At 38.9% G+C, this 15,597-nt stretch overlaps 1 protein-coding gene across 4 annotated transcripts in view; it reads left to right on the forward strand.

Annotated features, from left to right (window-relative positions):
• Positions 1 to 15,597, forward strand: part of atp11c (ATPase phospholipid transporting 11C (ATP11C blood group)) — a 155,521-nt gene that overhangs the window by 33,948 nt on the left and 105,976 nt on the right. For all 4 annotated transcript variants that reach the window (XM_078547698.1, XM_078547699.1, XM_078547701.1 and 1 more), the window contains exons 3-7: positions 2,196 to 2,285; positions 2,562 to 2,642; positions 2,964 to 3,071; positions 7,260 to 7,388; positions 11,586 to 11,689. In XM_078547698.1, the coding sequence (XP_078403824.1) occupies positions 2,196 to 2,285; positions 2,562 to 2,642; positions 2,964 to 3,071; positions 7,260 to 7,388; positions 11,586 to 11,689 (512 nt within the window). The remainder of the gene's footprint in view (positions 1 to 2,195; positions 2,286 to 2,561; positions 2,643 to 2,963; positions 3,072 to 7,259; positions 7,389 to 11,585; positions 11,690 to 15,597) is intronic.

The following is a 15,597-nucleotide window of genomic DNA, read 5'->3' on the forward strand; positions in this document are numbered from 1 at the left end:
CAGAACTTCAGCATGTGCAATATATTGCTCTTATTTAGGAAGAAATGGTTTCTTGTGCTATGGAGATTGAGGTAACAAGGGAGGTTAATGATGTCCAAGGCAGTAGCACTTGGGTGTTGGCAAGAGCTGAAGAGGATAGCTTTTATTTTAATAATATTAAACTGGGTGAAGTTATGGCTGCACCAGTCTGTCAGCCAGGCAGTGGTGGAGTGTGGCAACAACAGTAAAATTGAATGTTAATGAGAAAACCTAAAGCTAGATATGTTTGGCATACGTTTGGAAATTGACTTCTTGCTTAAATGTAAATTTCTTCAGTCTAATGTGCCTGCTAAGTTGGAGTATATGCAAGGCTCTGCGGAGAAACCTTTTAAACCAGCTTAATAATGTTATTTTTAAAATTATACTTCGGGTCTCTTCTGGGATTTTCTATTGCCCTTCATAATACTTCCTAGTATTGTTTTCACTTCCAATCATTTTGAAATATAAGAAATTTTACACACTAGCAGTGATGATGGAACTGGTTATTATTTTTCCGATTCCAGAAGTGATGTTGAATGTCTGTTTCATGTGAACATGTAAGTGCTCATTACATCTATATTCTGAGAAATGGAGAGTTAAAACCTTAAGTTTGCTATTTGTATCTAGACAATATCCAAAAGTTAAAATTGACTTTATACCTTTGTTTCTGTGCTGGCTGGCTGACTTAACATTGTGGGTTTTTTTATTGCTTTGCTTAAAGCATCTCCAGGGAAGGTTAACACTTATTCTACCAGAGCGGCAGCTTTATAGGCTAATAATAGATCTGCCCCACTTACTGGAGTATGTAGAGCTGTAGCACTCCTCCATTTTACTGTATTTATCTCTCCCAAACCAAAATTAATTTTGGAAGAAGTTAAGTCCATGTCTGATTCCGAAGAAAATGGACCTCTTATTGTAAAGTTGGCTCAACTCCTTTGCTTGCAGTGCTGTGTTCAGGTTCTTAAGATTTATGTGGAGATGGCACATGGGACGATTGGATCCCTTACCAATAATTTTCATTCTTCAAAGGGAGTTCTTCCATACATGATGTATATTGGGACTTTTTCATATGTTAAAGGCTCTTTATATAAATGCAAGTTATTGTTCATTCCTGCCATTGAATCTTTACAGCTATTTCTAAATCAGAACTGATATAATTCTGTGTTTTGTGTTGAGCTGGTTAGAGCAAAAGTAATTCATTGTGCTAAGGCAAGAAAGGTTCGCATCTTGGGTTAATCAACAAACAATGCTCAGTTGTGGTTTTTCATCTATTTTGATAAAATCCCTAGAAAAGCGATTTTTGGTGCTTGTTTCAGCAGCATATATATTAAAAATGGACCAATGCAGAGAGGATGCCTACAGCTTCAACATAAGGGTTGCACACCTTTTTTTTGTAGTATTCCATATTAAGTCAGTTGAATTAATGAAGTTATGGCTGTTAAGTAATAATAGAGAATTGTAGTCCAGCATTTGGCCATATTGTACCTGGTTTGGGAACGATCTGATGCAATAAGAAACCAAATTAATAGACAAATTTCTAAAATCTGCATTCACTAAAGACTTTGAGTAACATTTAAAAAAAAAAACACTTAATCCAACTGACGTTCATTATGTAATGCCTTGACTGCAAACACTCATTCGCTAAAAATGTGTGTAAACATAAATATCTACAATCAGAGCAGAAAGATTAACATGCCAATAAAATGACCTATTAGCTTTAATAGTGTATTTGAGGAGAATGTGTGTAGACTATAGGAGTATAACATAGGTGTTTAAAATGACAAAGGGATTCAATATGGTATATGCAGAGAAACATTTTTCTCAGCAAGCCTTAATTTAAGCTGAGCAGTTAGCAACAAATTCACGGTATTGTTTCTTAAAAGGTCATGGAAATCTAGAACACCTTACTCTGGAAAAGATTGGATGTTGAGCTAACTGAAAAATTCAGAGCTGAAATCGATAGATTTTTTTTGTTAGGTTAAGGTATCGAGGGAAATAGAGAATGTGGGTAAATGAAGCAATACAAATCGGCCAAACTTGTAGTAAAACAGGCACAAGGGGCTAAATGGCCTACTCCTGTTTCTGTTTATTCTTATGTTGCTGTTCGAAAGCAATAAGAATGAAAACTTTTGAGATGGTAGTTACACTTACCTCCTCTTTCCTTTCTTCACTTGCAGTACACATACTGGAACTTTATTCCAAAAAATCTGTTTGAACAGTTCAGAAGAATTGCAAATTTTTACTTTCTTATCATATTCCTTGTACAGGTAAGCTGAAATACTTGGGGGAAAACTGACATTTTATTAGTAATATATGAAACAAATAATTTGATGCTGCTTTGAATCTGCAGTCCTTTATTAAAATGCATGTTTTTCCTGGTTATTGTAGCAATTGTTGTTCTTAAGCAGATTATACTTTTTAATTAATGTAAATGTTGCTATGCTGATGTTTAAGCACTTTGCCATTGCCTAGATTGCACATTCTCTTAACATTCCTGTGCTTAAAAACAGTATTTACTGTAATTATCAATTTTTCCCCCTCAGGTTATTGTTGATACTCCAACTAGCCCAGTAACAAGTGGACTGCCTCTCTTTTTTGTGATTATTGTAACTGCAATCAAACAAGTAAGATGTTGCGTAATCTTACCGTGTAGTACAGAATTCTACATAAAACCTCTGATTTAATCTAAAGCAACTTTACTTATTAAGAACCGACTTAACGTGAACAATTTGTTTATTCTTTACAAGACAGGCTTCCTTTTTTCTTGGTACTGTAATAATGCCAGCAAGGCAGCATTTATTTTCTTGTGCATTTGAATAATACGCAGATACTCAAATAGAAAAATGTATTAGTATACAAACAATCCTTGCATCCAAATAATTCACAAATTAATTGAACATTGCTAAGCTCACTGTTCATGTTTTATCGCTTTTTACACTTCACAGGGCTATGAAGATTGGCTCAGACACAAAGCAGATAATTCTGTCAATAAAAGTCCTGTCTATGTTGTTGATGGAGGAAGAATAGTAGAAAAACAGAGTGAAAAAATTCAGGTAACATTTTTGGCACTTTAAAACTTACTTTGCATGAAATGCCCCAATTCTCTTGATGCTTTACTATGTTGAAAATCAAATAATTTAATAAGTAATCGTATGTACCAAAGTGTTTCTTATAAAATATTGCTTCTGTTGGATTCCGACATAGTGCTAGCTCTGAGTAAATTAACAGGTGTACTTGATTAAATCATGCTAGCAATCAAATCCCAAATGCAAAGAGTGAGAAAAGGATCTGTTTAAAAATTCAGCCATAACTTTTAAAACCATCTTTCTCCCTAATCACTCAAGTTGTGCGTTCTTTTAAAAGAATATCAAAGTGCACTGCAGTTCTAAAATTGATTGATGATTCGCGCTGGCACTGAGATTGACTTATATAAGCGTGTTGCCTCCCACCAACTATTTTAGCTACAGTGTACTTGAACAACTTGCTCTTGGTTTATTGTGCACAGTTTAAATGCAGCCTGATGGAGCAGAAATCTATGACAGGATCTGAGGAAGCTGATTTCCCTCATTTTTCCATCCGCCTTTAAGGTGAGGACACCTTCATTGTCCTCCACAAGTCATTTTGACATCCATGTGGTATGTGATCATGCCCCCTCAGGTGGATGTAAAAGATCCCATTACAACAATGATTATACTTCAAGAGTACTTCATTAGCTGTAAACTGTTTTTGGTCATCCTGAGGTCATGAAAAGACCTATATAAATACAAGATTTTTTTAAAACTGCTAACACTACATGTTTGATACCCTTGGGTTTCAAATGATTTTTGTGTTTTGGGTATTGCCATCCTTGCCAGCAATACCAAATGATAGTGAAAATTCACCAAATATTTTATATGGTACAAAGATGTTAGTGAGGGCAAGTACTACCTTATTGGGGGGAGCTAAGATGGTAACTGATCAGGCAGTTAGTGTATCTGGTACTTAGAACATCTTTGCAGAAAACATTCAACTTGGATAAGTTAAATAATTTTTTTAAGGTCTTCAGTTACATAATCCCAAGAAAAAAAAATCAATTTTAAAGCAATTTTTTTTAAGACTTTAAATTGACAAATAACTATCTGAGTGAGTTATTCCTCAATCCATATACTTTGCATTTAACCAATTACAGACTTGCTGAGTATAGCACTAATATTGAAACTCATTTAACAGGTTCTTCAATCTCCTATGCAGTTACCTTGGCAAGATGGGCAGAGGTGCTGGCTGACTTTTTGCCTTAGTAAGGAATCATAGAATAATTCCACACAAAAGGGGCCCATTGAGTCTGCACCGACTCTTTTGAAGAGACATCTAGTTAGTCCCAATACCCCTGCTCTTTCCTCATATCCTTGCAATTCTTTCTCCTTAAAGTAGTTATCCAATTCTCTTTTAGCTTTTAGTCCTATTATCTTCATGTTTGTAACCACTTGATTTTTTTTTTGTAGTCTGGTTTTAATGACCATTTTTATTTCATGTCACAATTCGCAACATAGGTGAGATATTGATGCTTCTGATAGATTGTCACTTTGTTTTTCATTCTTCATCATAATTATTTCCATTTTAAAATCTTCCCTTTTCTATGCTCTTAATGTTGCTATTAATGATTCCATTGCTTTTTAATGAGATTTGTTATTCCCATTGGCTCATCTGCCTTTGGCCAAACTAACACCTTGAAACAGAACTTTGTATATTAAGATAATGCTGTGCATTTTTTATGAGAGAAATTTTCCAGCTCCAACTTTAGTTTCCATTTAACTTGTCTTTCAATGATTGTCGTTGATGTTATTTTCCAAAGACACAAAGGATCGACCTTAAGGTTGATCTCAACAGACTGATGAACGCTGGGTGTATTTTCCAAATTGACGTCACTGTTATTTCCATTTAGTTGTTAGCCAAAGACCAGCTTTCTTCACATTCATCCGTAGTCTGCTACTGACTCGCTGTTTATATCTCATCAGGAAGCCAACATTGAAATACCTTCATTCATAATTTATGTTTGCAAATGTATGTATATGTATAGCTGGTGGCAAAGCCTGTGCAGTCATGTATGTGAATATCAGTTTTGGAAAAAGTCTTGTCAACACCTGTGTTGTCCACAAAATCTATTTGGACTAATTCAAAAATGTATTATGACTTAACACACATTTTGGTTCAATGTTGGCATATTCTTGTTATTTGTATAATAAATATTTAATCTTGCTTTCCTGATTTTTCTTGCATCTTTCCTTTCTGTATTTATTTGTGGGTTCTTTTAGTTACTTGCATAGATAATGAAACTTAGCATAATAATTCTTGAATTCTCTTTTTACTCAGTTTACTTTTGTAGTTATGTTCGATAAACAGTTTTAAGACTCGCCAATGCTAAACACTAGATTATTTTGGGTTCCCTGTCACGAAGAGTCAAAATTGACTTGACACCCGGTTAAGAATCAGACCTCCTTCCACTTGAGCATTTGGAATACTGAAATCATTTTGCTTGACTTTTGCCAAAATCTTTAATGCTCTTGCATCTTACTTCATCCATGACCCCAGCTGCTCACTAAACTGAAGCAATCTGAGCCATACTGGACCTTATGCTAAGGTTTGAATCATTGTGAACACTTGCTTCTATCTCCATCATCACCCCTTCTCCCAGGGTTATTGAAACCTTTTATCGATGTTTAGCTCTACGATCAACTTTTTCTCCCATTGCCTTACTCACTGGCTTCCCGAATTCTACAACACACACAAAGTAACTATTCTGCCCATATCATATACCATTAATGGCACTCACTCATCACCCTTGACCTTGCCTAATATCCATTGGTTCCTTTTCAGTCAATAACGCATTCAAATTCTCATCCTAATATATAATTCCCATATTAATTCCCCCCCACTTACATCATGAGTCATCTCCATCTCCCAGTCCATGCTCTTCAGACCTCTGTCTCTCGATTTCTGTGCACTGCCTCTCTGCTGCATCATTGGTAACAAAGTATTCACCATTCTCACCCAACTCTTTGGAACTCTCTCCATAAACCTCTCTCATCTGCTAGATTTTTATTTCCTCCTTTACCTTTTAAAAAATATTCTCAACCATGCTTTTTTGATCACCTAGTCGTACTTTATATGCTGTTCAGTATGTTTCTCATCCATGAAGTTAAAGGAAGCTATATAAATGCAAGTTGTTCCATTGGGCCTTAAAAATAATTACACCATTATAAGTTGACTTTAATTTGCATATGGAATAGTTCTTGGTCACCTGACATTTCCTTCTTGTCCCCCACCACACCCCCACCCAAGTTCAATTCCCAGACATCAGCATATGGGGTATGAGAATTTCTCGATCCTGTTGTATTGTTTGTTCTTGGCCGTTGAGGTTCATTTGGTGGAACTGCAACATTTTTGATTCCTTTGTAGCTTAAATGGTATATTTTGCTGATCATTGCCATTTGCGAGTTAGTTAAATTTCAGCCTTGGCCTGTTTTGCTTACCTGCTGTGTTGCACAACTGGGTTTCAGCTAATTACACAAAGTGCCTTTATTGGTTCTGTTTAAAGGAGGCAGAAACGGGATTTAAAATAGAATTCTGGTTTGAAATCTCATTATGGGAAGCCAAAGTGGCTCAAATGGATTGTATGCACCTTCTGTTTCTCTCAACCAGAGCAGAGTACATTTTGAAGATGTGTAAACTTTAGTCAAGGTACTGAACCAGGTATGACTTTCACAATATAGAACCTTGGAATTGTCGTCACAAGGTAACTTGATCCTGTGTGCTTCTGATTTTATTTAACACTCAGGTTGTGCAAATCTATTGGGTGAGAGGTCAAGGGCTATGAATTTAAAATTGTTGGATTCGGCTAAATTAAAATGTGATATTTTTTTTTTCCTCCCCGGTGTAGTTTGACTTCTAAAATTCTTAACTTACTGCTTAATATGATGTCTCTCAATGTATGCTAGTTTTTAAGATTACATTATTTTTTAATTAAATTAAGGAAATAATGAAATCAACAGTTGTTGCCTGAAGCAAAAATATATCTTTGGCAGTGTTCCCTCTCAGCTGGCCATGCAGCAATGCAAAAGTAACAAGCAGGTTGCTCACAACCAATGTTCTGTTTAAGGTGTAGGACCATGTAGCAATCTTAAAGGGACCACACAGTACAACAAACAGGCCACACAGAACAAAGTAAAATTGGGGAAAATTGATTTTTGCGCTTTTGTTTTTAGGTTGGCGATATTGTGTGTGTGAGAGAAGATGAAACGTTTCCATGTGATCTCATCCTTCTATCCTCGAGCAGAGAAGATGGCACCTGCTTTGTCACTACTGCTAATTTGGATGGGGAATCAAGTCAGAAGGTAAAGCATACAATAGGGCCTACGTATCTAAGTCCCAGTAAACCCTCCAAACCTGTAATGTAATGTTTATTGGATATTAAGTAATTTGTGGCAATGCAGTACTTAGTACAGTGCATGCAAAATATGCTCAACGAAAGAATTTATGACTTACTGACTTTGCAAGTTTTTTTTTTATTTTAGTGTTTGTTTAGATAATACAGGCATAAATGTTCGTTTCATGTCCTTTCACCAAACAATAGCTCAAAGGAAAATAAAGATTTTTTTAAAAATATGGAATGTGCATATACTTAATTCTGAGCTTAGTTTCATAAGAAATAGGAGCAGGAGTAGGCCATTTGACCCCACAAGTTTGCCTCACCATTCAATAAGATCATGGCTGACCTGCCCCAGGCCTCAACTCCTCTTTCGTGCCAGCTCCTCGTAACCCTCAATTCCCCGATATTTCAAAAATCTATCTATCTCTTTAAATACTCTGTGATCTAGCCTCCACAACACTCTGGGGTAGAGAATTCCAGACATTGACTACCGTCTGCGAGAAGGAGTCTCTCCATTTAAATCATAGTCTGCCTTTTGATATTTCCTACCAAAGTGCATGACCTCACACTTCCTACATTAAACTCCCATCTGCCAAGTTTTTGCCCATTCAATCAACCTCTTTATATCCTCTTGCAGATTCCTTATGTCCTCATTGCAACATGCCCTCCCATCTATTTTTGTATCGTCAGCATATTTGGATACATTACACTCTGCCTCCTCCTCCAAGTCATTAATATAGATAGTGAATAATTGTGGCACTTCACTATTTGTCTTTCCAACCTGAAAAAGACCCATTAATCCCGACTCTGTGTTTTGCATGTTAACCAATTCTCAGTCCATACTAATACATTACCCCCAATACAGTGAACTCCTTATAAATAAGCTCTGCTTATTTAAAAAGAAAACAGAAAATGCTAGAAATACTCAGCAAGTCTGGAAGCATCTATAGAGAGAGACAGTTAACGTTTCAGGTCAATGATCTTTCGTCAGAACTGGGTAAAGTTAGAGATGTAACAGATTTTAAGCAACTTGCAGAGGCAGGAAAATGGTGTGGGATGGTGAGGGGATTAAAAAACAAAAGTTGGGGTCTGATCAAGTGAAAGGCAAGAGATTAAGTGACAAAGGTTGATGACGCAAGGCATAAGGGTGAGATAATGGGACAGGTAAAGAAACAAGTAAGCAAAACAGCAAAAACAAATTTGCTTGTCAGGTTTAATAAGACTTCTTATCTAAATTCTTCACTGACCTTTTGTATTTTCTATACTTGCACACACTTTTGGTTAGGCACTTCATATTATGGCATGACCTTTCCTCAGTGCCAGTAATTCATTCAGAGATATCATAATTCTGAGAGCTTGTGCTTTCACATAAGTAATTTCAACTTGGATCAAGATTGCTCCTGTTTGCTGTCAATAATAAGTTGAAGTATAAATAAACTCCAAACCTTTGCTGCTTTGTCTCACTTTGCCTCCATCTGTATTGAGTGTTCTGATTAATGTAATGATAAAACATTCCAATATCCCCTCCCTCAGAAGTACCATTTGAGCAACATGAGTGTACAATACAAAAACAGAATTACCTGGAAAAACTCAGCAGGTCTGGCAGCATCAACGGAGAAGAATAAAGTTGACGTTTATTCTTCTCCGCCGATGCTGCCAGACCTGCTGAGTTTTTCCAGGTAATTCTGTTTTTGTTTTGGATTTCCAGCATCCGCAGTTTTTTTGTTTTTATCTCATGAGTGTACAATAGTCCAATCACGCATAGGACTTAAAGGAGCTACATTATAATGTACCTATGTCCTCATATTTTATCAAAACCTTCAATCAGTTTTTAGTTCTCCCCCCTCCCCATACCTGCTAAATAGAGTACTAGACCGTCCCAACAAATCTTTGTTCTGATCCATAACCCTCCAGTGAAGCGCCTGTGATATTTTACTGCATTAAAGGCATTCTATGCAAGTTGAAATTTCTACTTTTTGATCTTTAATGTTACATTAATGAGTTGAGTCTAAGCATATAGGCTCTTGAGTTATCACTCCAGTCAGGGAAAATGGGCTAAATCACCCCCTCCTGGGCTGTAAACTTCCATGATCCAATCGTAACTTTGACTACTTTTTTTCTGTAAAGCATCACCTCTTAATTGCTTGTCTGTTCAACATTACAATGGAATTTCCTTGATTCCTTGCCAAGTTTTGACTTTCAGTCTTTAAATTTTAATTACTTATATATCCGACTTGATTATCAGCTTGTTTATTGCCACATATCTACCTTCCAAATTTTGTAACATTAAGTAGACTCATGGACATTTACAGCACAGAATGAGGCCATTTGGCCCATCATGTCTGTGCCAGCCAACAAAGATCTGGCTACACTAATCCCATTTTCCAGCACTTGGCCCATACCCCTGGAGGCTATGGCATTACAAGTGAATATCTAAATGCTACTTAAAAGTTATGAGAGTTTCTGACTCAACCACTCTTTAGCTAGTGAGTTCCAGACTCCCACCATCCTCTGGGTGAAAAGATTTCTCCTTAACTCCCCTCTTAGCCTTCTACCTCTTGCCTTAAATCTATGCCCCCTGGTTATTGACCCCTCTACTAATGGAAATAGTGCCTTCCTTTCCACCCTATCTATGTTCCTCATAATCTTATATGCCTCTATTAGGTCCCCTCTTAACCTTCGCTGCTCCAAGGAAAACAACCCCAGCCTATCCAATTTTTCATCATAGCTCAGACCCTCCAGCCCAGATAGCACCCTGGTGAATCTCCTGTGCCCCCTCTCCAGTGCAATCACATCCTTCCTATAATGTGACCAGAACTGTACAAACTCCTCCAGTTGTGGCTTAACCAGCATTTAATTCAGTTCCAGCATAACCTCCCTGCTCTTGTATTCTATGCCCTGATTAATAAAGGCAGGTATCCCATGTGCCTTCTTAATCACCTTATCTTCCTGCTCTGCTACCCTCAGGAATCTAAGGATATGTACACCAAGGTCCCTCTGATCTTCAGTACTTTTCCAGGGTCCTACCAATCATAATGTAATCCCTTGCCTTGTTAACCCTCCCCAAGTGCATTATTTCACACTTTTCCAGGTTGAATTCCATTTGCCACCATTCTGCCCACCTGATCAGCCCATTGATATCCTTCTGCAGTTTAAAGCTATCCTCTTCACTATTTGCCACCCTATCAATTTTCATGCCATTTGCAAACTTCTTGATCATACCCCCTACATTCAAGTCCAAATCATTTATGAAACCAGAAACAGCAAGGGCCCCAACACCAAGCCCTGCGAACTCCATTGGAAACAGACTTAACCACAGAACCATCCCTCTGCATGTTGCCTCTCAGTCAGTTTTGGATCCAACGTGCCACTTTGCCTTGGATCTTTTTTTTTATTCGTCCATGGAATGTGGGTGTCATTGGCTGGGCTGGCATTTATTGCCCATCTCTAATTGCCCTTGTTCAGAAGGCATTTAAGAGTCAGCCACATTGCTGTGACATGAGTCGCATGTAGGCCAGACCAGGTAAGGACAGCAGATTTCCTTCCCTAAAGGACATTAGTGAACCAGATGGGTTTTTACAACAATCGACAATGGTTTCATGGCCATCATTAGACATATTAATTTTTTTTTAATTCCAGATTTTTTATCGAATTTAAATTCCACCATCTGCCGTGGCACGATTCGAACCAGAGCATTACCCGGGGTCTCTGGATTACTAGTCCCATGGGCTCTTACTTTCTTGACCAATCTGTCATGAGGGGCCTTATCAAAAGCCTTGCTAAAGTCCATGTAGACCACATCAAATGCATTATCCCCATCAACCCTCCTGGTTACCTCCTTAAAAAAAATTTGATCAAATTTGTCAAAACACGACCCCTTAACAAATCCATGCTGGCTATCCCTGATTAATCCATGTCCCTCCAAGTACAGATATATTCTGCCCCTCAGAATTCTTTCTAGTAACGTCCCCACCATCGAGATTAGACTGACTGGCCTGTACTACAAAGTAGCCTTTGTACCTTTTTCTAATTTCTGCCTGTAAAAATTAGAATTTGAATAACTTGGCCTATATTCAGTCATCATGAATTTAATTTTTTTTAAGTGGATTGCATTGTAATTGATTTTAATGCTGATTTTTGTGTGTTTTTAATTCTTGACAAGACATACTTTTCTGTGCCGGACACCAGTGCATTCCGTACAGATATGGAAGTAGATTCTTTGAACGCCTCCATTGAATGTGAACAACCTCAGCCTGACCTTTACAAGTAAGCTTTTATTTGTTTGACCCCATATCAAGTACTGGGTTCAGTTTTGGGCACCACACTTCCGTAAAGAGATACTGGCCCTGATGTGTGTGCAACACAGAATAATCAGTATGGTACTTGGCTTGTGGGGTTAAATTATGAGAGCAGGTTGAATAATCTTGTCTTGTATTCCCTTCAGTAGGAGGATTAAGCTGATATAGGTGTTTTTAATGTTAAAATGTTTGGATGATATGAGATTCAGAAAAAAAACTATTTCCTCTTGTGAGAGAATCGAGGACAAGGGGGGATGTAATATTCAAATTAGATCTAAGCCATTTGGAAGTGAAATCAGGAAGTAATTTTTCCACAAAAGGGGAGTAGAAATCCAGAGCACAATTTTTCCTCAAAAACCTGTGGCTATTTGGAGTTTTAATGACTGAGATGGTTGGATTTTAGTTTGGGAAGCTAAGGGATATGGAGCTGAGGCAGATCGATGCATGCAGATCAGCTGTAGTCCAATTGAATGGCGGTGCAGGGTCAGCTGTGGCTCAGTTCATAGCACCCTCGCCTTTGAATCAGAGGGTTGTGGGTTCATGTCCCACTCCCGGAAAAACCAAGAACTGTGATTGTACTCGAAAGAAGTTGCAATCTGTGACTGTTGGTAACTCGAAAGAGTTTCAAGGGTTTGAATGGCCTCCTGTTCCCGTTTTCTGTTCAAGTCTGACTAAAAAACTTCATTGCATCACTTCATTATAATCAAAGGATGTTGTTCTATAGGAGCATTACATCATATAATCATGATGTAGTAGTTCATGTGTAAAACAAGTGTATTATTTAGTATGGCTGATCTCGTCTGGCATGGCCCAGGATTTTAAAATGTTCTGTTCTTTGAGAGCATTATGCGAACTGATGCCTCAATGTAGAACTGAGACAATACTCCATTCGGATGTGCTTTCCTTTTAATAAAATGTTAAACCGAGACCCCTACTTTGTTTCAAGTACAGTCTACTTTCAGATTAGTTGTTTTGGCTAAATTGTATTAATACAAGATCTCCAGTTTGTTTCCTGGATCATTAATTCAAATTGTTAAATAATTGGAAATATTTTAACGTAAAAAGCTGTAGAGGCTAAAGATCCCATGACACTGGGTGGGGAAAATTTGTGTTCGCCACCACAATAATATAAAATTAACTCCTCCGTCAGCTCCCTGATGTTTGAATATTGCTGGTAGAGTGGCTACTGTTTTCAGACATAATGACCATTATTGGACTTTACAAAAGGTTCACTGAATGCAAAATGTCTTTAGGTATTTTGATGCAATCTGACACTAAAATTTTATACCTTTGCATAACTTTGTTTGCTCTTCTCCATTCCACAATTCATTGCTCCCCTCCCCATGTGGCTGTTGTACCCTTTTCACCTCTGAGTCACAAGGTTCAGGACTCAACTCCTGCTCCAGGATCTGAGCACAAAGTCAAGGCCAACTCTCCAGTACAGGATTGAGGGAGTGCTGCACTGCAGAGATGCCATCTTTTAGATGAGATGTTAAATTGAGGCTACAACTGCCTGCTCGGATGGATGTAAAAGATCCCATGGCACTATTTCAAAGAAGATCAGAGAAATTATCTCTGGTGTCCTGTCCAATATTTATCCCTCCACCAACATCACAAAAACAGGTTATTAGCACATTGCTGTTCGTGTGGGATTTGCGACATGCAAATTGGCTGCAGCACTTCCTACATTTCAACAGTGATCACACTTCAAGAGTACTTTATTGGTTGTAAAGTACTTTGAGACATTGAGTAGTCATGAAATGCAGTATATAAATTCAAGTCTTTTTTTCTTTGAGTCTAGTGTTGGGCCAGTTCAACTTGCATTTATGTAGCCCCTCTAATATAGAAGATTGCCTCTAGGCACTTCGCAGGAGCACAATGAAACAAAAATTGATACTGGCTCAAGGAAGGAAATATTTGGAAAGGTGAAATATGTAGGTTTTAAGGAAGTTATTAAAAGTGGACAGGTGTTTCAGGAAGGAAGGTTCTGGACCTTGGGGCCTAATGGCTGAAAGTATAGCTGCCCACATACCATGCCAACATTTATTGCCAATCCCTAATTGCCCTTGAGAAGGTGGTGGTGAGCTGCTGCCTTGAACTGCTGCAGTCCATGTGATGTAGGTTCACCCAGTGCTGTTAGGAGGGGAGTTCCAGGATGTTGACCCAGCGACAATGAAGGAACAGCAATATATTTCGAAGTCAGGATGGTGAGTGGCTCATGGGGGGGACCTTCCAGGTGGTGGTGTTCCCATGTGTCTGCTGCCCTTGTCCTTCCAGATGGTACTGGTCGTGGGTTTGGAAGGTGCATTCTAAGGAGGCTGAGTGAGTTCCTGCAGTGCATCTTGTAGATTGTACACACTGCTGCCACTATGTGTTGGTGGTGGAGGGAGTGAATGTTTGTGGCTGGGGTGCCAATCAAGCAAGCTGCTTTGTCCTGGATGGAGTCAAGCTTCTTGGGTGTTGTTGGAGCGGCACTCATCCAGGCAAGTGGAAAATATTCCATTACACTCCTGACTTGTGCCTTACAGATGGTGGACAGGCTTTGGGGAGTCAGGAGGTGAGTTACTTTCTGCAGGATTCCTAGCCTTTGACCTGCTCTTGTAGTCACAGTATTTATATGGCAAGACCAGTTCAGTTTCTGGTCAGTGGTAACCCCCAGGATGTTGATTGTGAGGGGCGATGGTTTGTTTCTCTCTTGTTGGAGATGGTCATTGCCTGGCACTTGAGGTGCAAATGTTACTTGTCACTTGTCAGCCCAAGCCTGGATATTGTCCACATCTTGCTGCATTTGGGCATGGACTGCTTTAGTATCTGAGGAATCGTAAATGGTGCTGAACATTGTGCAATCATCAGCAAACATCCCCACTTCTGACCTTATGATGGAAGGAAGGTCATTGATGAAGCAGCTGAAGACACTCCTGACTCGTACCTTGTAGATGGTGGACAGGCTTTGGGGAGTCAGGAGTTGAGTTACTCGTCACAGGATTCCTAGCCTCTGACCACCTATAACCACAGTATTTATATGGCTAGTCCAGTTCAGTTTCTGGTCAATGGTAACCCCCAGGATGTTGATAATGGGGAATTCAGCGATGGTAATCCAATTGAAAGCCATGGAGCAATCGTTAGGTTCTCTGTTTTTTGAGATGGTCATTGTGTGGCACTTGCTTGGTCCAAATGTTACTTACCACTTGTCAGCCCAAGCCTGGATATTATCCAGGTCTTTCATTTAAACATGGACTGCTTCAGTATCTGAGGAGTCACAACTGATGCTGAACATTGTGCAATCATCAGCAAGCATCCCCATTTCTGACCTTTTATGGTGAAAGGAAGGTCATTGAGAAGCAGCTGAAGATGGTTGGACTTAGACGCTACCCTGAGGAACTCCCTGCATTGATGTCCTGGAGTGGAGGTGATTGACCTCCAACAACCACAACCATCTTCCTATGGTATGACTGGGTATGACTTCACCAGTTTGCCCCCTGACTCCCGTTGACCCCAGTTTTGCTAGGGTCCTTGATGCCACACTCAGTCAAATGCTGCCTTGATGTCAAGGGCAGTCACTCACACCTCACCTCACCTCGGGAGTAAAGCTCTTTTGTCCATGTCTGAACCAAGGCTGTAATGAGGTCAGGAGCCGAGTCACCTTGGCGGAACCCAAACTGAGCGTCAGTGAGTAGGCTATTGCTAAGTAAGAGCCACTTGATAGCAATGTTGCTGACCCCTTCATCACTTCTCTGATGATCAAGAGTTGACTGGGGCTGTAAAATGGCCAGGTTGGATTTGTCCTTTTTTGTGTACAGTACATAGCTGGGCAATTTTCCACATTGCCAGGTAGATGCCAATGTTGTAGCTGCACTGGAACAGCTTGGCTAGGGG

Source organism: Cetorhinus maximus, chromosome 8, assembly GCF_964194155.1.
Source record: "Cetorhinus maximus chromosome 8, sCetMax3.hap1.1, whole genome shotgun sequence".
Taxonomy (NCBI): Eukaryota; Metazoa; Chordata; class Chondrichthyes; order Lamniformes; family Cetorhinidae; genus Cetorhinus; species Cetorhinus maximus.